Consider the following 26,464-nt stretch of genomic DNA (forward strand, 5'->3'; position numbering starts at 1 on the left):
AATACATTGAATCTGACAGAGTGACAGATGGCAGCATTAACAGAAGAGGAAGACCACATCAGTCAAACCTCACCTCAAGACACAACAGCTCTGTAAATGTCGTCGATGGTCCCTGAGGCAACTTCATTTCTTTATAAATTGACTATCCATTCTCTGGCCCACATGCTCATGTTTTTCAGCTTTCACCTTCCAACTACTCACACTGGCAGCTGTGTCTCTTCCTTTAGCTTCACGCAGTATATAGTAAATGTAGCTTTGAGTGAAAGCATACATTTCACATCAAATGAGTCACCGATAGGATTATTATTACCTTGAATAGAGCCACTCTGTGACTCACCTGCCTTAAGTGCATAACATAAAATGCATGTTATCATGACATAGTGGGTGTTACTGCGGATCATGACATTTTCCTACACCCACCATTCCTGTCAGTTGCTGCCCCATGGAGGAGAAATGCAACACAATAATAATAATTAGGTGGCCAAGTTAACTGTTGATTTGGACATGCTTGAACTCACATGATGTGTTCGGTGCACAGCTTCTAACAGACTGTAAAGGCCACCAGATGCATAGACCCAAGAATGGAAACACTGTTTGGTTAACAGCACCGACTCATTGATTTTCATTCAAGTCTCAAAACGTGTTTTTCTTACTGGCACTTCACTTGCATGTTTGAACTTCACTATGTAAAATGATGTCTGTGCAGAGTTTGACAATAGATGTCTGTTTTCACAGCTTCTGGAGGGGAAAACTATTCTCTGTTCACCTTAAATCTGAGTTTATAACTCACATGTGCCAACATCTTTTTGTGATTTTGTTACCCGAAACCTCCTTTAGTGGAAAAACATTATTAGACACAAGATATTTTCAAAGCAGAGCATTTTTATATGTACTAAAACATGTCTGGATCTTTGTGCTTATAAGTGAGCGCCAATTAATGGCTTTTTATAGTTTTGGATTTAGGAGGAATATAGTTTTCATTTATTCGGAGTCCTTGAAAACATTTTTTTCCTCTTTGATCTTAACGAAATCTATCAGCAATACCAAACAGGGCTTCCATACTTTTAATTAAATTTTGAGTGGGATAGTAAAAATCTGAGTCAGTTCAAAGTCAGGGTCATCCTGAAGAGGACTTTCAGCAAACCTCTGAAGGGAACAACTTGATGAGAGTTTAAACATGAGGACATTTTCTATGTGTTAGGATGTATTTTCACATTAATTTAAAACAACTATACAGTAAAATAACTTCAAATTTAACACAATCATAGTCATGACCATTCTGAAGAGGTCTCCATTAAGATATTTTTTATGAAAGTTCAAAATATGAGGAAATTATGACTGTGATAATATATTGGAGCTAACTTTCTCCTTCATTTTGTAGGTGAAATGTTCAGAGTATAGTCGGGGTCATTATGAACATGACTGCATTGAACATTTCAGCAAACCTCTTATGGACATTTATCTAACTATAATGGAAGGAGTCTCTGTCTCTCTCTCTCTCTCTCTATATATATATATATATATACGTTTATCTTTCCATGTTCTCTGCAACCGTTCATCCGATAGACTTCACACTTGGCAGACCAAATTAGGCCCTTTCCGAACAGGCACATTTTGAAAGGGCACTGCGCTAGTTTAATTCATTACTGGGAGTTCAAAAACAAAGACATTTTTTATGTGTTACAGTATCATTTGAGGTGAATTTCCCTGTACAGTCAAACTACTTATGGTCATAATCAGGGAGACTTTGAGCAGAAATCCAGAGCCCTACTATGAAAACTGTTTTATAAATCAGGACTTCTTTGCTTTATTTAGTATATAAAATGTGACAAATGATGCTGAAATGCAAGTCTCTCTTTCCTTTTTAACCGCTCCAAATATGGTTACAAACAGACGTGCATCAAAATCCATGCAGCGGTTCACTTCACCACAGTGTTTCACGGTGCTGCTGTTGCGATGTGCTGCTCTCTCTTATGCGTGTGTGTGCGGTCAGTGTCTTCCTTTTGCGCAGCAACATTATCAGTTATAAATGTTAAAGCGCTTGCCTTGTATCAGTGGGTTATTTTACTTATACCACACCCTAACACTACCTCTTGTGTTCCCCTTTTGTTAGTATGTCCTGTATTCAAATCTACATTACACACCAGCCTGAAATTAAAGCGCGATAGTTTGACTGTTTAGTTTTTAACCAAAGCCCTGACCACCTTTTAACCTTTTCTATTTATATATATATAAAAATCTGATTATTTATTTACCAAAAATGTGAATAAACTGAAATAAAAGCACATTTGATGTTCTAACAGTCCTTTGACCACCAAGATAACGAAAAGAAAATGTCAGGCAAGTGCTCTTTAAACCTGACAGATGGTTATGTCACGTTTAATCCACTATACTTATGGTACATATCAATCAGTTACCTGATATGAATTATTCAACAGCTGTTACCTCAGTTTGCATGAATCAACAATAAGAGCGTTTCTGCTTTTAATTATGTGGCCCCACATGTGAAAAACTAAAACAATAAACACAATTAAAACACCCCCTTCTGGCAGGCCTAATTGTAGCTTGGTTGCGATGTGTGAGTGATAACTTGAAACGGTCCCAAGAGCAATGCCACATGGGGTTACTCCCCCAAAGCCAACAGTTCACCAGTCTGTGTACTCTAATGTCCGACGACAGTCCTCTCTCAGTCCCGGCGGCAAGGAGGGAAAATAAGTCCAAACACAGTCAGCTGAGGAAAAAGATATTCTGTCCTCTGTGTGTGGAGAGCTACATTACATACATCATCAAGAGATGAGAGTGCGTTTTAAACAAACTAATAATTAAAGTTTACAATCTTAAAGTGACACGGTTTACTATTGCAGTAACTGCAGTGTTTCTACTCTTATGCACTTATGAACTCTGGGGATTATTATAGTAACTGCAGTGTTTCTACTGCACATTTGAACTCTGGGGATTTACCCAGGGGTTACAATTTGTGTTTCATTGCGTGAGGAAATGCAGATGTGACGTGAGAGCATGTGAGTGTTGGCTGCACTGCTGCCAAATAGCAAAAATGTTCGATTTCAGTTCAAACCTTTAAAGTAATAGTATTGGTAAATACACATATTCACTGTCTTGCCAAGACCAAGAGTAAGAGTTAGATGAGAAGATTGAGAGCACACTCATGTCTGGACAGAAATATGAAGCTAAAGCCAGGAGACGCGTTAGTGTAGCAGAGCGGGAACAATGGGAACAGTGGGAAACAGCCAGCATGGCACACATCGTTTTTACACTTTTTTTGTTTTTTGGCAAGGATTAAACAAATGAGATATATTAATTAGTAAGCTTAGATGGATTTTGTTATGTTTGGACTGAGCCAGGATAGCTGTTTCCAGTCTGTGCTAAACTAACGTGCTGCTGGCTGTAAAATGGCAATGCCAAATAAAAACTTAAACTGTTAAACCTATGACTGATTACGTATATAGAAATAATTCTCGATTTAAATTAAATAACTCATTCGACTCTGATGTCGTATAGGTAAAGGCAACATTTCACATTTCTTCTTGCCACTAACTGATTAACACTGCAGAAACAGGTGGACTGTGTAGATCATCATTGTCATTTGCAGAACAAGAGCAGAATAAATTACCTGACATGGGCCTGGGGAGTATGAGAGTGCCTTGAGTGTGCTGTCTGTCACCGGTTTACGGTGTGTGTGTGTGTGTGTGTGTGTGTGTGTGTGTGTGTGTGTGTAAATGTGAGCACCTACCCTCAATACACGTAGGAAGTTATAACATTTGCATCTCTGAGAAGGTGGAGGTGGCTCTCTCAGGCCCTCGATGTTCATGTGACACACAGGAGAGGCTGACTGACTGCAGGGAGATGAGCCTCCTGGAATACTCATTAGTCTACTAATCCCATGTCATAACCATGATTTTAATGGGATTGTGTAAAGTATCCTGGACAAAAAACAACTGCCTGCAGCTTGGCAAAAACATGCATGCAAATCATGTATAAAGGAATCAGTATTTTTATTGCAATCTCTTCTCCTGGCAATGGCTTTTACTTCTTTTAAGGCAGTATAAGTATCGTATGCAGCCCACAGAATGATGCAACACACAAACACACACACATGCAGTCTGTGACAGTGCAGCCTTAGCAGGTGGTGTGTACAGTATGTAGGTGGTGTGGGTGCTTAGCATTCATCCAGGATGGCATCCACTTCAAGCCAAGATGGACTATAGATCATGAGCCTCCGCCTCCTGTGGGTCAGGACTGTTTCCTCAGGAAACAACAAAGAGTACGATTCTCGGTTGTTTTTGTATTAAGACAGCGAAGAACAAAAGATACTGTAGAACTCTGTGTTCAGCCACTGCCAAGACTCTGTAGGACTGTACTGATGGCTGGTGTTCACAGCTTTCATGTTGTTTGTTGTTTGAGCTTTACCAACACCCAAAGCATGCACCATATCCTCTATTTCCCTCTACAGTCTAATGTAAGGCTTTTTTACTGCATGTAAAACAACAGTACTGTATGTAAGGATTTTGCTTGATTATCTTTATAATCCTCACTTTCACCTTCTCCCACCTTTTAATTTAAAGGTCCCATATTGTAAAAAGTGAGATTTCCATGTCATTTTTTTCAAGCAGATTTAAGTGCTATATAAATACTGTCAAAACGCTCAACCCACAGAGAAATTGTTGTGATGTCACAACTACACAATATATAGGTAGAAAGCGCCTAACGCTGTTACAGTCATTCCCCCAAGACCCAAAGGAAGAGCAGCAGGATTTGATGCAAATTTTCATGATGGTCAAACTGTGGAATTACAACTTCCAATGCCAAGGGGACTTTGGGACGAAGACTTTCCCCCATAAACTTTTATTGGGAAAGAGAGATCATTAACTCAGCGTATACGAGGTAAAACAACTTCCCAGTACTAACACTTGAATAGCCCTTATTGAAATCATTAGGTCCTAAAAGTTGTAAAATGCGCAAAGAGCTGAATACAGTTAGTTCCCTTCTCCATTCATGTGACTGAGAGGCGGGGTTTAAGGAAAACACAGGTGTGCATGCTCTATGGGCCACATGGATTCAGAAGATCGTTGGAAGATCTGGGTCATTTTATACTTGAAAGTTGAGCCATTGTGGCTTCATATATCACTTTCTTAGGAATGAACAGAGCAAACTCTGAATCTAGTTCTCTTTATACATCCATGCATCCAGGCTGCCATGACGGAGCAGAGGACCCTCATGCACTGACTAATCAAAGCAGACTGGGATTTTTCGGGAATTGGCCTAAAGAGACAGGCGCTAAAACGAAGAACGTATTCAGACAGAATACAGATATATTATATTATATATTCAGACAGACCGTATGAGAAGAACATTTGTTTTTCCAACATTAAAGCATGTAAACATGTAGTGGAAACCCAAAATACACGTATGAATCTGAAAATGAGCACAACATAACTCCTTTAATATTTCTTCCTGAACCTGCATGCACTGGGAATTCTAGTAAACAATTTTCCATCTAAACATCTGCTCCGGTGCCCTCTCTGTAAATGTTTTGTGCGTGTGTGTGAGAGTGTGTGTGATCAGAATCACTTCCTATTTATTGGCTCTCCGTCCAGTGTCAGTGAGCAGCCAAGCGTTGCCTGGTGGCAACGATCCTGCTCAGGCCATCCCTCTCCAGCTGGTATGAGACCGAGCTGCCGGAGTTGTCTTCATCTTATGTAAGATTATCAGCCCGGTGATTCAGGGCTGACTGGTTTCACACTCTAAAGCTCGCAGTTCATCTGTGTTGTGCATGAGGTGGCGGGACTCTCAGGCACAAGCTGTGTGTCCCAGACGTGGTTTGTCCAGATCCTGCACTTTTAAATGTCAGTCATGTCATTTGATTCAGAAGACGGGTGTCACACACTAAAGGAAATATGAGATACTGACAGATTGCTTTGGAAGGTGAGTCAGATGACAGCTGTGCTCATTAATAAATGCATGCATGTGTGTAAACACTCGAAGAAACAAGTGGATGGAGCTGAAATTAAGCTGAAACAGGAGGTTTTTTTTATCCAAATCATTCTCATTCTCTCCAGTCCACGTGCCTTTATTGTAGCTGTGTTTTGAAAAGAGCACTTGATCCATCACAGATCCTTTGTTAGTTGGAGAATAAAGACATTCGCAATTATGTGGTATTATTAGTCATGGCAATTTACACGTGTCAGTGTAGAGGTTTGAGGCGACGCACAGAGACAGAGAGCTCCTTGGCAGTCATCACCAGCCTCCATGTACCAACGGCTCTTTATTCACGTTCCAGCCGCTGATTGAACCTCCGGACTCTGACAGTTGTCTTTTGCCTGTATTGTGATTTTCTTGTGTTCAGTTTTCTTGTGTACTCGGTCTTTGATTGGACTTTCAGACTTGCATCCTGTGACATGGGTTGCAAGTAGGTACTGGTCCGATTTAGCATCACAGTAGTGTCACATAATGGCCAGTAAAACAAAAAAATATGATAATTAACAACAGGGATAGTATGCGGAATTATTCAAGCAGGACAATGTCAGATAGTACAGAATGACACACCTGCTGTGATGCAGATGAACAGAAACCTGGATGATGTTACACTCATGTAAACAGTGCTATCAATAATGTATCTATGTTCCAACATTATATGACTAATAACATCAAAACCAGACAATAGACTGGAATGTAAACATTAAATATTCAGTAAAACTTACCAGGACAAATAAAGGAGAAACACACATGTATGGTGCACAGTACAGTTTATTAATAACTATTTATCTTGAGTCAATGTAGCTATTTTTTCTGCAAAACCTTCTTTACAACTGCAACACAGAGTGAATGCATTGCTGTGGCTCCATGGAGTATCACACACAATGTCCTGAAGTGTGACAGACAGTCATTGTCTCCATTCAGCCTGCAGACTCTGATAACCCATTTTTGCCGCTACATATTTCTCGGTACATTTATTCCTATATACGAACTCATTAAGAGAACAGAAAGGAGACCGTGTGTACCAAAATGAAGCTTTTATTGATGCACCTTCATCTGGAAGATATCTGTCGCTGTGTTTCTTATTGTTGAAAAGCAACAGAAATAAAGATCGAAAAAGAAAAGTGAAAATCATTTCCAATTGATCAAACTTTTGGTCTACAGGACATCCACGAAAACATCATTACGGCTTAATGACTCCCAAAAGAGCTCTCTCTGTGAATAGCACCTCTAAATTGAAATTTCACACAGAGCTACTTTAATCTTCTACTCTTCCACAGTTAAGATCGGACTGCAGGTTATGTAAGGTTTCTAAAAGGTTAGGAGAAGGTCACACTGAAGGGTCAGGGATCAACAGGCACATCTAACCCAGGAAGACATCTCCATAGAAGCCCACTCCCTCCGCCTTCTTGTTTCCTGCCTGGTCAACCAGCTCGGGAAAGTGGACTCCCACACAGACATTGACAGCCTCCTTCGCCTCGCCTGGCAGAGACCTCAATTTCTGATCGTGCTCCTTCAGGGCTTCCTGATTGAGCTGCAGACACAGGGGCCAAAGGTCAGTCGGACGCATTGACATTTTCATAGTTTCTTCTCTCTGCCAGCTGCTCATGATAATCTCTAGAGTATGGATTTGTGTATTGGCAACAGTAAAAAATAAAGATCATTACTCAACCTCAAGCTAGGGAATTGTCTTGTACCCAGTGGATTGATTTTAAACAAGAGTGATGATGAGCTATTTTCAGGATATTTAATAATGTGGCAATGTGCCTGTATTAAGGAATATGGCTCAATTCTGAATCAATGATGTTAAATACATAAAGCAAGGATTAGTTTAGTTCTCCTCATGTGTCCCTTAATCTCAGAGCACATGCTTGAATTCATCCCACTGCTTCTCTCAATGTCAAAAACTCTTATTGCAAACTAATACTATCGGTGAGACATAAAAACACACCATCCATCTGGCGTTCACGCGTCAATGTCTAAACTATTTACCGCCTCTTTGCTCAATAATAACTTCCAAGTCAGATTCAAAGCAAAGCATTGTCATAAAAGTGCTCTGACATCAATTACAGTGGTGGGAGCTCGCTCTGTACTTTCTCTATCGCCTGAACTGAATGTGTCACCGTGAAACATTATGTATGATCACTGAGCGGACAGATGGCCACGGTTGACAATGAATTTGAAAACCTGGGGTTTGTTGTTGGCATAGTTTTGATTTTGCTTGAATTAATCACATCGTGGGGACACGCCGACCATTTGGGAGGAGTGTTCAACCACAGGGACTTTCCCAGGGAGCCAAGAACTCGGGAATTAAATCTGCTTTTTGACCGGAGGAGCCAGGGACTAAATGTAGTTAGTGTGCGATGGTACAACTGTCATCGATTTCATTTGTCTTTACATATCTTTAGATGCATTGGAAACGTACAATTACATAGTTACATAGAGTTACATAGTTTTTGTTCACAAAGGGTTATAAATTAGGATTTATACCAAGAAATGTGCATGTAGGTTACTTTAATTTAATTTATATGGGTACTGCTGCTGCTCCAGGTTAAAATCCGGCAACACTGATTTGAGGCCTTGGATGATGAAAGCATTTTCACAGCTGGAAGGCGGAACTCGCACTGTACTGTGATGTTGTTCCTCTTTTCTGCTTTACATACAAAAGAGTGGCGAAATTACAAAATGTTTGTCTTTATTTGCATATTTGGTATTGATTTATCCAAAAGTAACAGAAACTAATCAAGTTACGTTACTTTAATATTACGATATGTGTCTCCTGGTGTCAGTGTTCATACCTGATTAGTCAGGTTCTTGATTTCCTCCAGTGTAGCCGTTTGTTTCTTTATCAGATCCGTTTGCTGCGGGCTGTAATCTGAAGACTGCAACAACACAAAGGATGTACAACACAACATATAGCTCCTGAAAAACACCATCGATCTGTGGGTTGAGTCTGTGTGACTGTGTGTGCATGTGGTACCAAGGGAGAGATTAAAACTATTTGCATGTCATGTTTCTCCCTGTGTGTATCTGCATGTCTGTGTGTGTCTGCATGTCTGTGTGTGTATGTATGTCTGTGTGTGTATGTATGTCTAGAGAGCAATGCACCCATGGGACGCAACCTGAGCAGGAGAATCAATACAGTTAAGTCTCAGCAGGTTAAACTTGTCCAGTACGGTTACACAGTCCTTATTGCACCCGGCAATTCAATACTGAGGGCGTGCTGATTAACCAAGTGACTGTATTATAAATAGTTGCTGTAATTATTGGGCAAGTGCTGATTAGGTAGATCAAAATGAGCTTCAATGCGACCCTAGTGTGCGGAGGTGCGAGTGGGGTTTGCTACCATCCAGATGGAGTCGATCTGAGAGGAGCAGGGTGAAATGGCCGGGTCTTTAACCCAGACCGGTCTGAATCTTAATGAGCCAACAGAGGAACAGGAGCAGAGCCCAGTGAGTCATCGACCACACATGGATTAGTCTGCTCCCTGTAAACAGCTTCTGAGTAATGGAAAAGCCTGGCCTATGATCAAGGCCCACTGCACTTTACTCAGTGGGTGAAAGGGTGTGCGTGTGTTTGTCTGTGTGGGCGGCTCGTGGGTGAATAGGTGTGCCTGCTCACACGTGTGTGAGTGTACAATTCAACGATATGTGTAAGCAAACACAAGTGTGGATGTCAACATGTGTTCAGATGTATACAAATGTCCTCCATGTTTTGTTCAATTCTTTAGACACTTCCTGTGTTTTCATAACCATAGTTACATGTAGGACAGACACCTAAAGGAAAGGCCCAGCTACACAAGAATCTGCTCCCTTCAATGCCACCAGACTCCACTGAAATCTTTTAAAGGTTTTACCCTGAAAATCACAGAATTTGCTGGCCTACAGCTTCCTCAATCGGTTAGTTTGTTTGTGTTATTGTGTAACTTGTATTGTGTTATTGTGAAAACTCTAAAACACCAAACAAACCGATCAAAGACCAACAACTCACTTATGTGAAGTAAAATGACTGTTTTTCTCAAAGGAGTCTGGTGGCTTTGAAGAGAGCATTATAAAGCAATGAAAAAATTCTAAATATAGCGTACACTTAAACTGGCTTTCACTTTCTCAGGAGGCATTTTCCTGCTGCCCCCGTCCACGGCAGTACTCCTGTGTTGGTACTTCTGTCCAAACTGGGGGCGAACCGACCGCCATCTACATACACTGACTATGGATAAGTATCTACAACCCCACTTCCAACAATCCGAACTATCCCTTTAAGTATCCCTTTTAGCTGTGGCATTGATATCAATTGCTATCAATCTTCTTATCAAACTCTCGGCAAGAAAGCGAAAGAGTAAATTTCCAAAATGTCAAACCACTCCTTTAATTATACCTGCTCAAAAAGTCTAGATCTGCTACTTTCAACACATTTAAAAGATGACTTACTGCACAATCAGACTGACTAGGCTCATCCAACACGTCCATGCTCATTGTCTTTTTCAGCCTAAGAGAAAAGAATTATAATTTTCAATTAGACCGCTTGTACATAATGTTAAAAATGCATTAAATCAAGACAGACTTAATGTGCAATGAACATTTGTCTTCTCATACTTGTTTTTATTTTGAAGAAGAAGCTGTAACACGTGAGAGGAACAGCGATAAATGAAAAACACAAAATAACTGAAGGCAGGGTCACGCTCTGAACTCACTTTGCTTTCTCTGAGGAAGAACATTTCAAGAGCGGTTTCCTCTTATTCTCTTTGGCTTCACTGCAAAACAAGGCAAAGACAGAAACCCGGCTTGATTCAAATTCTAAAAATGAAAAGTGTCCCCAAAAACAACCTTTTCAATTCAAACAAGAGTTGCTGGGCTGTGAGTCTCTGACGTGACCTTTTCTTTACAGTGACGGGAGGGCTTAAATGTGAGGTTATAGTGTTTGTGTGGACAGGTAGATTACCAAGGCTGCCTTAGCTTCCCTACTGCTGTTTAAACACCTGATGGATAATGCTTGTCCTGAGATAACCAACTGCCAGCTGGGGATAACACACACACACACACACACACACACACACACACACACACACACACACACACACACACACACACAGACACACACACACACACACACACACACACACACACACACGCATACACAGTGTCATACTGAAATCTCAAAGCACAGATTGGACGGACTCAGCAAAGCCCTCTGCACTCTCAGTGTGTACAGCATGTCCCAAATGTGTTGTATGTGTGCTCACACCTCTCCAGGGTCTTCAGTTCAATGGTGTGTCTCTCTGTGGCCATCTCCAACAGTTTGGCCAGTCTCTGTCACAATAGAGGAAAGAAGTGACACAATCACAGTCGAGAAAAAGATAGAAAATCAGATTTGAGTAGCTCTAAATAACAGTGTCCATGCTGTGTGTGTTTAAAGTCTCTCTCTCCAAACAAAGTTCAGCCCTCTGTTGTTAATTTGCATGAACTTTGACTTAAAGTTTAATGAGAGCACTTGGCCCAAGACCTGCATGCAGGATGCTGACTCTCACCTGCCTCCACAGCACTGCTACAGTACGGTCTACACTCTACACTACACTAATGAGGTGGCAACCCTTAAAAAATTACCTGATTGACCCCTCAGTTAATACAGATTCTGGCTCTGGTATAATCAATAGAGCGTCTAAAGACTGGCTGCCTGCCTGGGATTCCAGACACATAAACAGGCAGAGCAAGGTCAAAGGAGGTGTGGGATGAATCATAAAGACAGCCAAGAGGTGAGTATAAGGAGAGTAATGGTTGGACGAGGAGCACATGAAGAGGTTATAATAGGATGAGGAGCAGATCTTAACTTTCAGGTACCCATTTAGAATTCATACAAAATAAATGTTGAGATTATAATAAATTAAAGTGCGTATTCCTCTAACTATGAAAATACACAATTCCAAACGTTCTTGCAAGAAAATGTAAGTTAACTTGACAAATAGCAATAGTTTTCTATATACATATATATATATACACGTTTCTGTCCATGTGCTGAATGTATATTTACTCTTTTCTAGCTCTGTTTTGGTCTCCTGAGGGAAATATCTGGATCTTTAGCTGCTAAAAGCTCAACCACCATAGATGCTAACTTTGTGTGTTTGGTGCTCAGCAGGTAGTGTACAGTGGGTTTTACAGCGTTTTCATTTAACACTAAACCAAAACAAGTTGTGGGCCATAAAACCAAAACAATGAGCTGAAAGACGTGAAAATGCTCTGTCGAGGGGAATTGTGGAGTCAATAAAAGGAGTCAATAATTATTTGTGGGTTTACCACTACGTGTCTTTCACATTACACAAAGTCAATTGACCCGTTGTAAATATAAGGATATCGATTAGTGTAAGTACAAAAGGCCTACGGGATTTACTTTCCATCTCTAATGTCCTTTTCTTCTCAATTAGAATGGGAAACAGAATTTGTAATGAGCCAATGTTTATTTGAGTTTTAAACATAAACCCGTATTTTACTAACCTCTGTAGCACACTGCTCTTTCTTCTTCTTCAGCTGATCATACTGCTCCCTCCACAGAGCTTGCAGCTCAACCTGCATCTTGTCCTTCTGCTCCTGCACCCGCTCCGTCACCACGCTGGAGTCAGAGGTGCTTCCCCCTCCCCTGGAGGAAACATAACATAATGCAACATAACAGAACATTTGCAATGAGAAAATAGTTTATTGACTGACAGCCACTATCCCTCCAAGTACAAAAATGTATTGTACAACCGTGCGCTTACTGGAACTCTTATCCGGCAACACTCATGTGGCCTTGAATAACACATGATTTGTCCTGAAAGCTTAGTGTCGAGGGCTGTGCACAAAAGGCACTGCAGCCCTTATTCATTTAGTTGTTCTCTTCATCCTGTAGTATTCTGCTTCAGCTGGAAAAACACATTAACTGAGGAATATTCTTCATGCTTCTAAATATAATCTCATTAATAACACTGACCAAAACAAAAACAACTTCATTAGTGGGTCAGTATTAATATGCTGTTGAATGCACTGCTACTTTGTAGGAAACAGACCCGTCTTCAGTCAATGACCAAACATAAACAATTGGACACATGAATTGAAGTACTCTGAAATCATTACATGGCACCCCACTTCCACGGTCGATATCTAATTCTAATCTAAAAAAACATTTCTCCAACCATACTTCAGCGTGAAACTGACTATGAAAAGACAACAAATGGAAGATAAGCATGAATCCCCTTACTCTTTTTTCTTCAAAGAGACCTTCTTCTTGATGGTCTTGAAGGAGTCAGAGTATTTCTGAATCTGATCCTCTCCTTTTTTCTGATACTTCTTTTCTGCCTCTTTCATGTCTCTCTCCTGGCGCTTGATGACCTTCAGATAGTTCTTGTGCTGTGTCAGTTCTTCAGTAGTCACAGTCGAAGGCACTGCAGCATAAACACACGGGGCTTTCTTGTGAGAATCCCCTACTTGTGTCGGCAGTGGATATGCATTTTTTTTTTTATAGATTTATTCAACAAAAAAGGTTTCAATTAGTCTAAATTGTGCTTCATAAGGATCTGTACCTACAGTGCACTGCTAAAATAAAAACTGTAATGAATGCAGCGCATGAAGCACTTTGGTGTTACCTTCGCTGCATGCCGGCGGCGAAGATGAGTCACCTGATCCTGCAGACTCGGGCGCTGCACTTGCTGCAGAGGGCAAGGCCACAGCAGCAGGCTCTTCAGCAGTGGTAGCAGCTTCTGTGTCCGGTTTGTCGTCTGAAGCAGGCTCAGGGTTTGCACTGGAGTCGTTAGGCTGCTCCTTTGTGTTTTCAGGAGCTGCCTCTGGTACTGGACCTGCTTCCTCCTCAGGAGCTGCCTCTGGCTCTGGCTCTGCTTCCTCCTCAGGAGCTGCCTCTGGCTCTGGCTCTGCTTCCTCCTCAGGAGCTGCCTCTGGCTCTGGCTCTGCTTCCACCTCAGGGGAAGGAGCCGCTTCAGGAAGGGTTCCTGCGTCCAGGGCTGGTTCTTCAGCAGGAGTGTTGTCAGGAGTTTGAGGAGGTTCTGCAGCAGGTTGTGGAGTGTCCACCTGGTTCTCAGACTCTTCTTTAGCTGGTTCTGCTTCTGCCTCTGGGGGAGACTGGGATGATTCGTCATTGGCATCTACTGGTGGTGTAGGTTCAGGTGCTGCATTTTCTGGAAAGTGTTCAAATACGGCTTCTTAATTACTAAAAAACCTACTACAAGATCAATAATAAAGTTCAGTATCTTTTTCAAAAACAAACTCTGGGCTGCATCCCATTGGCAAGCATCATTACCTGCAGCCGGGGCCTCATTTTCCTTAGCTTTGTCCGTGGGGGTTTGGACCGCAGGAGGCAACTCATAGGGAGAAATGTAGTTGGAGGATGACTGTACGGGCACAAAACATGACAATCACAATTTAACAAGGTTGCTCATCTTCCAGGAACTGAACTGGTGCTGTTAATGTTCTAAGGGAGAACTTGGGACATTACAGATATGTCTATTTTAGCAAATGATGGTTTCCTTTAGCTGCTTATTGTTACCTCCTTTGGGGCCTTTGTGGTCTTCTCTGTTCCCTTTGTTGGGTTAAATAAGGCATCTGTGAAATCTGAGGTAGATCAAATGTGTCAATAATTCACACTTTAACCAAATGTGTGTAAAAAAAAGAAAAACCTAAATACTACAAAGCCCCACACATCCAAACTAAATCAGTCGTGTCCCTGACTGTCACTCTAACAACATGTATTTAATTGCAGCAGCGGCTTTGTCTTTTGCAGACACCCAAAGTGAAAAGCCAAGCACCTGCGAAGGCAGCAGGGATGTAGTCCTTGACCTCGATGTACACAAAGAGAGCAGGCAGAGTGAGCGGCATGTTGCTCTCACTGCGCAGGCAGATGTGATGGAAACCTGCAGGTTATAAAACAAACCTCTGTGAATATAAAAGACAGCAGCTCCTCTGATCCAGAGCTGTCTAAAACACGTTCGCAAACATTCAGAGGGCTCGATGACTCAGTGCCGTTTTAAATTATGTAGATTATATGAAGCATGAAGTGAGGGTTTTTTTCTTTCTCAGCTTCACTGACCTGATTGGATAGCATCCAGCGGGATGATCCTGTGTCCCAAGAATTTACCGTTCTCCTCATGGACTACAATTCTTAGAGAGGCCATTTCTGGGAGCAGGATCTATGCATCATAACAACAATAAATATATTAAGAACAGCAGCAACATACAAACGCATATCCCTTAGTACCTGTAACACTACCCCTGTAATGCATCTACTCTTCCGTCAACAAATACTACGGGTCAAAATTTAAAATATGGATCAACGAGCACATAAGTAGTATTAGACAGCAGATATGACATCACATGTAGCACGCCATTTCTGTGAACATGGACACAGAACCTGAGGATCTAAAATGTAATGGGATTGAAGCAGTGTGGCTCAAGCGCAGAGTGTAAAATGTAAAATATGTTGCTGTTATTGGATTCACCATCTAAAAACTTAACTTAGGCCTCCTCAGGTAGAGCTTGTATTACTGCATTTGTTCTGAAAACGTTTTGTGTATTGCTGGCAAATGATCAAGTAAACTTATTGAACGATATATCTCTTTGTTATATTATAATGGCTGAGCTCACACAAACAGATTCACCCGTGCATCTACTTGTGCATATTCAAAAGTGTTTGTCTGCTGACACACACCTTCTCAAAAACAAAAGGCTCCTCATTCCACAGTGGGTTGATGGCGTTGGGTGTTGTGGACCACTTGGTGCGATATTTCTTTTTGGGGTCTCCCGGCAGCCCAATCACCTCCACCTCCACTCCCGTTTTCACGTTCTTGTCAGACAGAAACTCTCCCGAATAGATCTAGTGAGGCGAGCGAATAAGAGTTGAGGAAATACATGTAAGGATAGATGTGGATGTGTCCTGTGGTGTGTTCAGGACACAGTGGGTATAAATAGAGCTCAGGCTTTTCACCCATGCAGAGTCTGCTGAATACTAGGACCCATATATCAGCCTCAGCAGGAAGCTTGTATTATTACAGATTGTTCATCTACACACAAACAGACGCAGACTTCCCAAGGCTATTAAGGCTAATTTAGTGCTCAATTTGGATGGGCAAAAACAGCTCCCAGCTATACAGATATTGCACCAGTTTCCATGCAATGCAACACCAGAAATGATGCAGCTTTAGTGTTTCAAATGTTTAACCTTTATTTTAAACTTTTTGTAGTTAGTTTGCACAGATATTAGGGTCCTTATGCCCGACACAGCACAGGGATAATAACAAAAAGGCTGTGTGAACCTGCCTTTATGGTCAGTGTGCTCGCCACAACCGTGTCAATCCTGTCACAGAAAGGGTCAAACTTCTTGTCACTGCGACGCAGAACATCGTGTTTGAGCAGGTAGCCCGTTCTGCCGTTGAATTCGAACAGAGCCATGTTCAGCTGCATGGGGAAATCTGAAAATAGACACGACAAAACAGCCCATTTATGCCCCCTCTCTTCAGCGCGAGGAGGAGCAGTGAGCGTTGGGGATGCAAAGCACAGCAGAGGCTGGCGCAGCACAAAGAGATGCAACACTGACCTGCTGTGGTGGAAGACAGAAGCTCAGGTTTAAAAAATATAACAGATATTTTGAAAGATGTCAGATGCAAGTGGGGATTAAAGATAGACAGAGAATGGTTGTGTCCCCTCATGTAGTGCAACACATGTATGTCATTTTAAGCAGTTATCAGTGCATTGTGTGTGTTTCTACCCATCGTCTGGTAGTTGAGCGCCACCATCTGGCAGCCTACATTCCAAAAAGGCTGCGGGCTGTAATTGGATGAGTCCATTCTTGTTCCTTTGGGGTAAATCCTGCTCATCTGCCTCTTATTGTATCTGAGAAAGATGGTTTAGGAAATTTGATTTGACTTTTGTGGGAGTATAGAGACACATATTTTTGGTCTAATGTTGTGCTCTTTTAAATTCAGCTAATTTAACACCGTTTTTAGAGCATCTACAGCACTCCTGAAGGATACTCCACAAATTCGACAGCAGTCTTGGAAATCATCGCCTCCCCTCTGGTCTCCACTAAAGATGAGATGATGTAACTCTTGTCTTTCTCTGCAAAAGAAGAAAATAATTGCATAGCTCACACTGATTTTGATGTGTGAAGTATATGCTGTCAAATCTATTCTATTCTATTATTTGGGTTAAATGTATGAAGCAAAGACAGGCTTACTTCTAGCACTGTCAAAAGAGATGAATTTGTTGGGCTGGATGTAGTTGACCAGGGATGACATCGCCTCATAGGCTGTGACTTCTTGTCCAGCTGTGCCCTGTGGGGGATTGACAGGAAGTTAAGTGATGCTTGAACTGTTCTTGCAGGACACGGATGATGTATAGCAATTAAACTGTTGTCGCAACCGCACACTCTACCTCATCTGACGTCTTCATTTTCTCCTCGTCCTGTTCATCTGTCTCCTCTTGTTCCTCAGTGTCCTCCACAGCTGCGTCCCCCTCTGGTTAAACACGTAAACATAATGTCAGGGACATCTCAGACTAACTAAACAGGCCTATTTTTAAAAAGTAATCTGATTTGGCTTGAGGTTCACCTTGGTTCTCCTGGGTGGTGGGTGCAGGATCCTGAGGAGTGGTGTTTGGGTCCTGGGTGGGGGCAGCTGTGGTTGTAGTCTGGTCAGTGACTGCTGTGCTGGTTTTCTTAGTCTGGGTTGGCTTTTCATGGCTGCCCTTCTTGTTTTTGATTAGGACCTTACCCATGAGCTCAGATGGGCTGGGGATCTGCTGGCCCGGCTTCAGCTGGATGGTATGGACAAATAGAAATAAACCTAGAACTAACTTGTGGTTAACAGTTACAATACAAAAGGCTTCAGCGCACTGTCTTTGGGAATGAGGAGATTTTAAAGGAATACTTCAGGGATCAATATTCTCATCTCACTCGTTAGAGAAGAATTATTTCTTTGATGACCAGAGAAGGCATTTACATTTTACAATTACACACATGGAAGTAAAAAAAAATGTAATTCTCCAAAATCTTGTACACCTAAAAGCCTCATTGAAGGGGGTGCAGGATCACAATCATAAACATATATTTAAACTTGTTAAAACTGTTTTTAGGGAAAATATCCTTCAAATCATATTAAAGGATAAATCATATTTCTCTCGCTGAATTATTTTGCTTCTGTTGGTGTGGAAGGGGGTTTAAAAGTGCATTAAAATAAATTGTACAGACTTTTTGGTGGCTAACCAGACATTTCTTAGGGCTGATGTTGGGAAATTTTGAATTGAACGCAGCATTTCTAAAATCCTGGCTACGGCCCTGATTTTGTTTGAGACTGTAAAATATGTCCTCTCTTTCACACAGGAATACAAACACATGTACACACACACACACACAGCTGAGAGGAGGTAAACAGACGTTGGCTGTTGATATAAATCAGTTGGATGGGTACAGGAGCCTATGAGGGACATGTCTAGCAGAGATAAAAACAAGGACAAACATGGAACTTCATGACAAAGATCTAATTTATCCAACAAAGCGTTCTGTTTAACAAACCTCCCATTTATAAACTTTATCTAGCTTGATTATTTTGTCAGCGAGCTGTGTCAGCAGTGTACTCACGGGGTATTTGTCCAGTGGATCTGTTAGCAGGGCATCACCAAATATGGTTTTGCAGTAGTTGGCCATCTTCTCCTGCTGTTTCACTCTGGAACAAAGCAAAGTAACAACACCTGTTACTGTCTGCTGTTAGCTACTGCCAGAACGAGAGGCTCAATTACTTCCTCAATATGCTCCATCAATATTCCATTTGCGATAATGGCATCAGGACATTATTACATTGTGTTAATAACATTACATGGCATGAATTGATTGAAAAGCTCAGATCTTACGAGTCAACGTGGTTTTCGAATGAGAGGATAATGGGATACTGTGAGGTCTTGAAGGCGCTCTCAGCGATGGCCTCAATCACATCCTGCCATCATAAAGAGTTGTTCATTTCACTAGACTTTTATTGAATTAGATCCATATTGAAGACATACAACGGGAAAGAGAGCTACAGAAAACAAAAAATAAGCTGATGACACAGCAGCAAACAGCAAAATAAATACACATCATGAAATACTGAGACCAACAATCAGGACTATTCTCCCAAAACATGAAGAAAGAAAACATGACAGACCGCAGAGCTATTGCTGCTATACAGAGGCCCTGAAGTCATCTCCAAACCTATCACATCTAGAGGTTCACAGTAAACTGAACTGAGGTATTGTGTCCAGGCCCCTTGGAATGTGGAGCTCCGACTGTCCTTAAATGGAAGTGTTGAGAGTGAGAAGATGACTGCCTGTCTGTGTGTGTGTGTGTGTGTGTGTGTGTGTGTGTGTGTGTGTGTGTGTGTGTGTGTGTGTGTGTGTGTGTGTGCCTTCATACTCTTTTGCTTTTTAATGTGCATATAGACATGAATAAAAGGTGAATTTATAGGTTTGTTATGATATCCATGACACTTTGTGGGACTCTTTGGTCATAAACAGCTTCTGGAGAGTGTATACCTAAAGTTGTGATGTTGAAAGAATGCAAGCTGTGCTCACAGGGAACTGGAAAGTGGCCATTTACTAGAATAGGAAATACTGTAAGTGGGTTGGGCCTACACAAGAAAGTTGTCTGTCATGAAATCGTCTTTAGTGCTTCATTCTCTGGGTTCATTAGTTTTCCACTGGTCAAAGTTATATGTGTAAGTTGATCAGAGTTGTAAACTAAATATACAATATTTATTACTGTTCATACTTTTCAGCTTCCTGTCCACATTCAAGTTGAGCGAGGTGTGAGATGCAAGACTTCTGTTCAAACCACATTATCTGTTCATATCTAAATGATGTGTATTTGTTTACATCCCTACTATTTTAGATAGTGAAAGGTCCAAAAGGCAAATGTGAAAAATTAAAGTTAATTGACAACGCTGCAGCCAGGATGCTGACATACATAACATAATCTAGCAACTTCATATATCAATGACTGCCTCGCCCTCTGCTTTTATTTTAGAACTTCCTATAGTGTCGCACAAGATATCTGCTTTCTGTTTCTAAGACCTATGTTTTTTATTTGACATTGTTATTGCTTTGTTGTAATGTGATAAAAAATGTATTTCAGTTTTACTCTCTCACTATTGCTATTGATTGTTAATGTTTTTTTTATCACTAATGTATAAAAGAGAGAGAAAAATAGCAACATGGCAAATGTTAGTATGAAATGTGAAAGACTCCACTGAAGGTGTTCCCAAAACTATGTGTAACCACCTTGAAGAGGATCTCGGTTGTCATGGTGAAGCCGTGGGTAATGATGGGCTCTTCATCTGGAGGTTTGCCCTTCCAGCAGTCCAGCTCCAGACAGCGGCAGCCCGACAGCAGACACTGACGGTACATCTCTGGAGAGGACACGCCAGAGAACTGACCAGCTGCGGGGGGACAGACAGGAAGACTCAGAAAAATACCCCCTACATGATTCTCAGGTGTGGAGTAGTTCATAAACTCAAATCAAAGTGGTGTATGTGACCTGTGAGGTACGTGTTGTGGGAGGACTTGACAAAGTAATGAGGTATGGGTTGGGCCATGTCCTGACACTTGGCCAGCTTGTCCTGCATGACAACTGATGTTTCCGGCCCCATCAGGAAGAATAAGAGACCCTCTGGAGAAATCAGACCTGCAGATGAACAAGAGAGACACATTGAAGCATTTAAAACAAAAGTACAAAAGCATTATCCAGCATACAACAAACCTATCATCAATGAATCTCACTTCTGTTTGAATTAGAGGCGCAGGGTTCATATTTCTCCATCAGAACCTTGATCTGGTCCTGCCGCAGACGTGGAAACAGCTCCTCGTTGAGCCGGGAGTCCCTCTGTTTCTCGTTGAGGAACTTGGTGAAATTCTCCTTCGTCATGGTGGGTTTTTTGGAGCTGCAGAGCACAGCGAAGGCAGGACAATCACATGAGCGCCGCATGTAATGTTGCTCCCACCAATCACGGCCCAACACCTGCCACCGGAGCCCGCGCCAGGTTGATACTACATGAAGTGGAGGCTCAGACTGGCGGAGCATGAAGCGCGCAATATGTAATTTAAATCAGGTGCTTTTTGGCTTTGTGCTACCAAATAAGAATATATTTAAAGAACCAGGTTTCTGGCTTCATAACTAGCTGAGCCTTTTACAAGGAGGAGTATTTAGATGCCAGATGAAAGGGTTTATCAAAATAGGCTAAATGATGATGATAAAGACAATCATGACTAAATTAAGTGGATTCTTTTAGTTGAAAAACTTGTGGAAGTCTTGAAAACATAAATGCAATTTAAAACTAATAACATAATAATAGATTATTTGAGCTACACTACACTTGTGTTTGGAAAAAAACTACAGGATACAAAATGATAAATCGAGGATTATTAAACCATATCAGAAGATAATCAGCAAAGCACAGGAGAGGTGGACTCACTAACAAGTGAAGATCTCATAGATCTCAGGCCGAGGGCAGAGGTTTTTCAGAAAGGCCTTGAAGGCAGAGTCGGTAAAGACGTCAGGCTTCATGGTATCATGCTGAAATGATGAAAATGTTACACACATCATTTCAAAAGAGATGAAATGTGTGTTTCTGCATAGTGTAAGATAAAACAAAAATAACAAACACTTGTATTATTTACAGACACTACAGGCAAGATCAACAGCAAACACCAGGACACTGTGGGGAGATGCTACAAAAAGGACTTAGAGCACTACATTTCCTAACCTTTCCTTTAGGGAGGTGTGCTGATGCTAAGGCACTTTCCACCCTCTTCTTATCCGCAGGGAACATCTTGTAAATACTGAAAAAAAAGTGAAACATTGAGTAGGAATTGTGGAAATATACTGTACAATCTAACTTCTGTTGGTTAAACTTGAACCTACTTTTTCACTGGGATCTTGCCGTCCTTGTTGGTGTGAAGAGAAATGCGGATGAATCTAAGATTGAGCACAAAGGCATACCCTTACCACATGACTGTGTCATACATGGTGACATTAAATAGTGCCGTGTTCACTCAGCAGTAAACAGCAAGCTGAACGTTCAGATGAAGTGATGTTCACTTACATTTTGTCCAGGAAGACTTGTCTGCACGCATTGTTTCTTGCTGTGTTGTAGGCGATCGCAAGTATGTCATTTGCCCAGTTCTGATGTGCATTTAATTACAAGTACAAACAGGGATATTACTTTCACTATCAACATGAATTGTGCTTGAAATGTCATTATAAAAGATTTTTTAATGGAAGTCACCACTAGAGGGCATTAATATAACATTACCTCAGGAAAAGAGAGTAATGCATGTTGCATTGGAACAAAGCACAATTGTGATTTCATTACAGTTGATTAAATCCGGTTATTGGAGTCATGAAGTCTAATAAAGACTAAAGGGGAGACAGAGGGCGCCTTATTTAGGGGGAAGCTAAGGCTCATTGTATAACGTCTAATGGCCTGTGGTTGTGTTTGAACAATCAGAGAAAGGGAGGATAGTTAACAGCTGGAGGATGGACACACCGACAACAACACACACAGTCAGTGGCTTATTACCTGGGTCACTTTCTCCTTAGAGGCAAAGAAGTTATGATAGGTCAGATTCACGGTGTCGGGACCTGAGACGATGGTCAGAGTTTTAGCGAGATGGTTGCTGTCCGGGAAGTCCATGTTGAACACGTTACGGACCTTGGTGTGCTGTGAAAAGATAAAAGAGAGGCTCAAAATATATGGTGCAATTTTTAAAGGAATACTTCACCCACAAAATGAGCATTTGTATATCAATTACTCAACTTGAATTCTTGAAGAAAAACTTAATTTTGTTGCATTCCTCTACGGTGAACGATGAATGCAAGAGCGGAGAAATCCTTGATGAATTGAAGTAATCAACAACAGCAAAACGATATCAAAACAGCTACAATTACAACACTTTGGCATAAACACCCTGCGCAACCGTGACACTATTTATGTGTAAATGTTTTAACTAGTAAGGTCTTACTGAAAATGCATATGTTTAGGAAGTAGTGAACACATGTCTGCATGAGTTGAGGGAGAAACAGATGTTTTGATAAAGATTAGCTGTTGTTAAACGCAGCCCCTATTTACTTAAATTCAAGACTTTTCATTTTTTGGAGATTTTTTGTTCATCGTGGAGGCATGGCAAGAAAAAACAACGTTTTCTTCAAGAAATCAAGGCAGCACTTGATGAGTAATTAATATACAAATGGTCATTTTGCGGGTAAAGTATTCCTTTAAGCTGATTATTTTTCATCTGTTCGCCCTCTGTTTGCTCAAAGAAGCAAAGGAGCTCGTTCGACACAGGCAAATTTGCTGACCAAGACATGCAAACATATGCACACGCACACACAGACAGACACGTTCATGTACAACACAAACAGCAGCAAGAAGACTGGTGTATTAGGAGCTACCTTCCTGTATCTGCTTCTCTACAATCAATCACTTGCTACTTTCAGAAGTGCAAAGCTAACTTCAGGACTGCAGCCGCTCTCACAGAGAAAACTCCTGAGAGGAAGATGTGCTTCCAAAAGCACCTCGACTGGGATGATGCAGTGCTCTGTGTGTGCTCTCCCTGAGGGGAACACAATACAGATTTCACCCCTGAACCCTCAGTGAGGGATGACGATGGCTACATACTGCAACTCTCCGTGGAGGCCAGTGAGGAGCGGAAAAAGAAGTACAGCTGTCAGATTTCAACTCAAAATGCAAACAAGCAAGCTCACTCCCAGAAATCTCAGATCATGACTCAGTGTGTGGTACAGTGTGTGTTTTACTTTTGTGTCTGCGTGTGTTTTCTGTAGTGGGGGAGTAGCCTGGGTGCATGTGCCCATTGCTGTTTTTGCAATGCAAATACGCCTCTAACACTAATGGGCAAACTAAGGGCTTGACACCCTATTTGCATGCCTGCAGAAATGAGCAGGTTACTACCTATTAAATAATAATAATGCACTTACTTTGGGAAGTTTTGCATATTTTCCTGTTCTGGTATCTCGGACAGTAGCAACATCCAGGAATATTGTCTCCTAGAAACAAGAAGCAGAAGAAGCATTTTAATTCAACATGTGGGCGCCAGTTCAAATATTGATTCAGATACACGTCATCCTTTGGCAAAGTGCAAAAATTATGGTTGAATTGACTTTCCCTCTGACTTTGTGGGTCAGGAGAATATTTGACTGCAATGTCCCAAAACATCACGTAAAGGAAACTGCTTTTTTATTAAAATGTCCACGCTTTACAGTCAACATCAAAACGATTGAGCCCAAACACATGAGACAAACATTTCATAGGCTTCACTGGTTTTGTGATGGGGTGGAAACAAGAAAGTGCCTCAATGAGAGAAGGGGAGAGGCTTTCGTCTCCATCAAATGCATCACAGTTCAGTTGCAGGATAGTGAGCCCACATTAGCACCGATCGATAATCTCCACGAGCAGCTTGGACCTGATTGCAGCTCTTAGCTCTCCCACAGCTTTGGCAGACCCCAATCAAATGCCCATTACACAAACTCTGGATGTGAATCATTTGAAATATGACCGCCTCTTTTTAACATGCAGTGTCAGGCAAACACGACCTGACAGTTTAAAAACTGTCAGGTCGTGTTTGCCTGATGTGCAAAAAAGGGTAAGCTCTGACATATTGTGCAATCTTCTTCTTTTCCAGACTTTCGATATTGATTACCTTGCTTTGGTTGACCCAGTAGACATAAAAACCTTTCGGATCCATCTTCATGGTGACAGGAGCGGTCTTTGTGGAGTCCTGGATGGAGACAAGGGATTTTGTGTTCACACATTTTGCACATTTATTGAGTTTAACCCTCTGGAACAGAGATGTCCGATGATGATGTTACGTTAATTAGATTGTTCCTGCTGTAGGACTACATATATTTTGGATTACTGTTACTATAGCATTCAAATTGAGCTGCCATGTCGCTTATCAGGCAATTAAAACTAAAAGTGCACAGATTTGCATATGTACTAATATTTAATTTCAGCTATTATATAATGACACACCTCAGATTTAGCTGAAGTATTCACTCACCTCTGACCACTTGGTAAATCTTTCTCCTTTGACCAGGTAGTCTTTGACCTCTGGATGATCCAGAAAGTGTCTTTTCTTATGCATTGTGTCCTTCTAAAGTGACAGCTCAATGCTACAACTGAAAGATATCCACCATGGTTGTAACCATTGACTATCTTATCCCTCCATCTGTATCCAAAAGATAAACTATAATGGAGTTTAGTGCATAGCCTCTGACTGTACTCGGGACACACCCCGAGAAATATGCATTGCAAATGAAGCTTGCAAAAACCAAACATGTTACTTGACTAAAGGTGAAAGTGCTGAATTCAAGCTACCTTGATTCATAACTCTAGATTGAGCAGACAGTATATGAAAACAACTCATATTAAAAAGACTAATTCACCCAAATTTGAAAAAGAAAACATATTTTATAGCTTTAATTGTATTTGCTCTGGATGTGAGCGATCTGTGTGTGATATTTCTGCAGCCACACCACGGGAAGGGAAGGGAAGGGAAAGGATTTTAGTTTGTAGTGCTTATAAGCATATTTATAGCCTACATATTTATTATTATAATAATGTATACATAATTAAAAACAGTAGCCTACTAATAAAATGTTCTCTTCATAATTTTATTTTGTGAGCCTCAGACAAAAAACTAATTTGCCTCCATTGTATTGGGGTGGAGGCAGAAATCTCACACATGGATGCCTCAAAACTTGGCAAATATATCACCAAGAGCACCTGAATGGCTCGACACCGCTGGGGATAGATAAGTGAGAAGATGTTTTTCTTGTAGTTTGGGAGAACTGACCCTTTAATAATTGATTTTCATAGTTGCTTTCCCACAGTACTTTGGAGTTGCCATTTGCTTTCAGCATATTGATTGTTTTAACTGTATGACTGTGTTGTTTGTTTTTTCATAAAAAACAAACAACATCATAATCTTAAATAAACTGAGTCTGTGGTGGTTTATCAAACGACACTCCTCCAGTCCCTGGCGAGCTGAGCGTTTGCATTAGATATTGCACCGTCTTGAGGTTTATTTGAATGCTATTCAAATGACCGGGAAGGCTTTGTTGAAACAGCAGTCAGTGTCCTGCCTCCAGTAATAAAGGACACTGCATTATGACCCTGGACAGGCGGTTGTGGTATGATTTGATAAAATAATAAGCTGACAAGCAAATAAACTCTAATTTAACATTGCTGTTAAATTATACTGTATGTGGAGCTGTGTATTTACATTGAACAAGGAAACAATCCAATAAGGTAAAAAACAATTTCAGTCAGAAGAACAGCCTGTCCGCAGACTGCATGACGTCCTGTTTCCTCTATATCTAGTGAATTTGTGTCAGTGTTTTATGTTGCCGCCATATTGTAAAAACCCACAATACCGATCATCCTCCTCCTCCAAATCTC

The 26,464-nt window shown here is 41.1% G+C and overlaps 1 protein-coding gene across 1 annotated transcript; it reads right to left on the reverse strand.

Annotated features, from left to right (window-relative positions):
• Positions 1-6,747: 6,747 nt before the first annotated feature.
• plcb2 (phospholipase C, beta 2) lies at positions 6,748-24,778 on the reverse strand. Its single transcript, XM_029460541.1, has 31 exons — positions 24,705-24,778; positions 23,983-24,051; positions 22,568-22,708; positions 22,091-22,170; positions 21,910-21,963; positions 21,752-21,827; positions 21,461-21,561; positions 20,769-20,929; positions 20,527-20,673; positions 20,271-20,428; positions 18,870-18,952; positions 18,601-18,685; positions 17,573-17,777; positions 17,397-17,479; positions 17,200-17,296; positions 16,997-17,081; positions 16,732-16,856; positions 16,284-16,435; positions 15,676-15,840; positions 15,058-15,157; positions 14,777-14,881; positions 14,518-14,582; positions 14,272-14,362; positions 13,604-14,149; positions 13,219-13,402; positions 12,480-12,621; positions 11,236-11,300; positions 10,685-10,744; positions 10,422-10,479; positions 8,793-8,876; positions 6,748-7,528 (listed from the first exon to the last, which is right to left on the reverse strand). The coding sequence occupies exons 1-31, from the start codon at positions 24,753-24,755 to the stop codon at positions 7,358-7,360; spliced, it is 3,789 nt and encodes a 1,262-aa protein (XP_029316401.1). The 5' UTR covers positions 24,756-24,778; the 3' UTR covers positions 6,748-7,357.
• Between the last annotated feature and the right edge of the window lie 1,686 nt (positions 24,779-26,464).

The sequence above is a fragment of the Cottoperca gobio genome, chromosome 22, assembly GCF_900634415.1.
Source record: "Cottoperca gobio chromosome 22, fCotGob3.1, whole genome shotgun sequence".
NCBI lineage: Eukaryota > Metazoa > Chordata > Actinopteri > Perciformes > Bovichtidae > Cottoperca > Cottoperca gobio.

What these genes read in the sequence shown, in the direction of transcription:
- plcb2 (XM_029460541.1), bottom strand. Translation starts at nt 24,755, where the DNA reads ATGAAGATGGATCCGAAAGGTTTTTATGTCTACTGGGTCAACCAAAGC. An exon ending in GCTCAACTACCAGACGATGG is followed by an intron (nt 16,436 to 16,731) that starts GTAGAAACACAC and finishes GTCTATTTTCAG; the next exon opens with ATTTCCCCATGCAGCTGAAC. An exon ending in GTCTCTTTGAAGAAAAAAGA is followed by an intron (nt 12,622 to 13,218) that starts GTAAGGGGATTC and finishes TGTTTCCTCCAG; the next exon opens with GGGAGGGGGAAGCACCTCTG.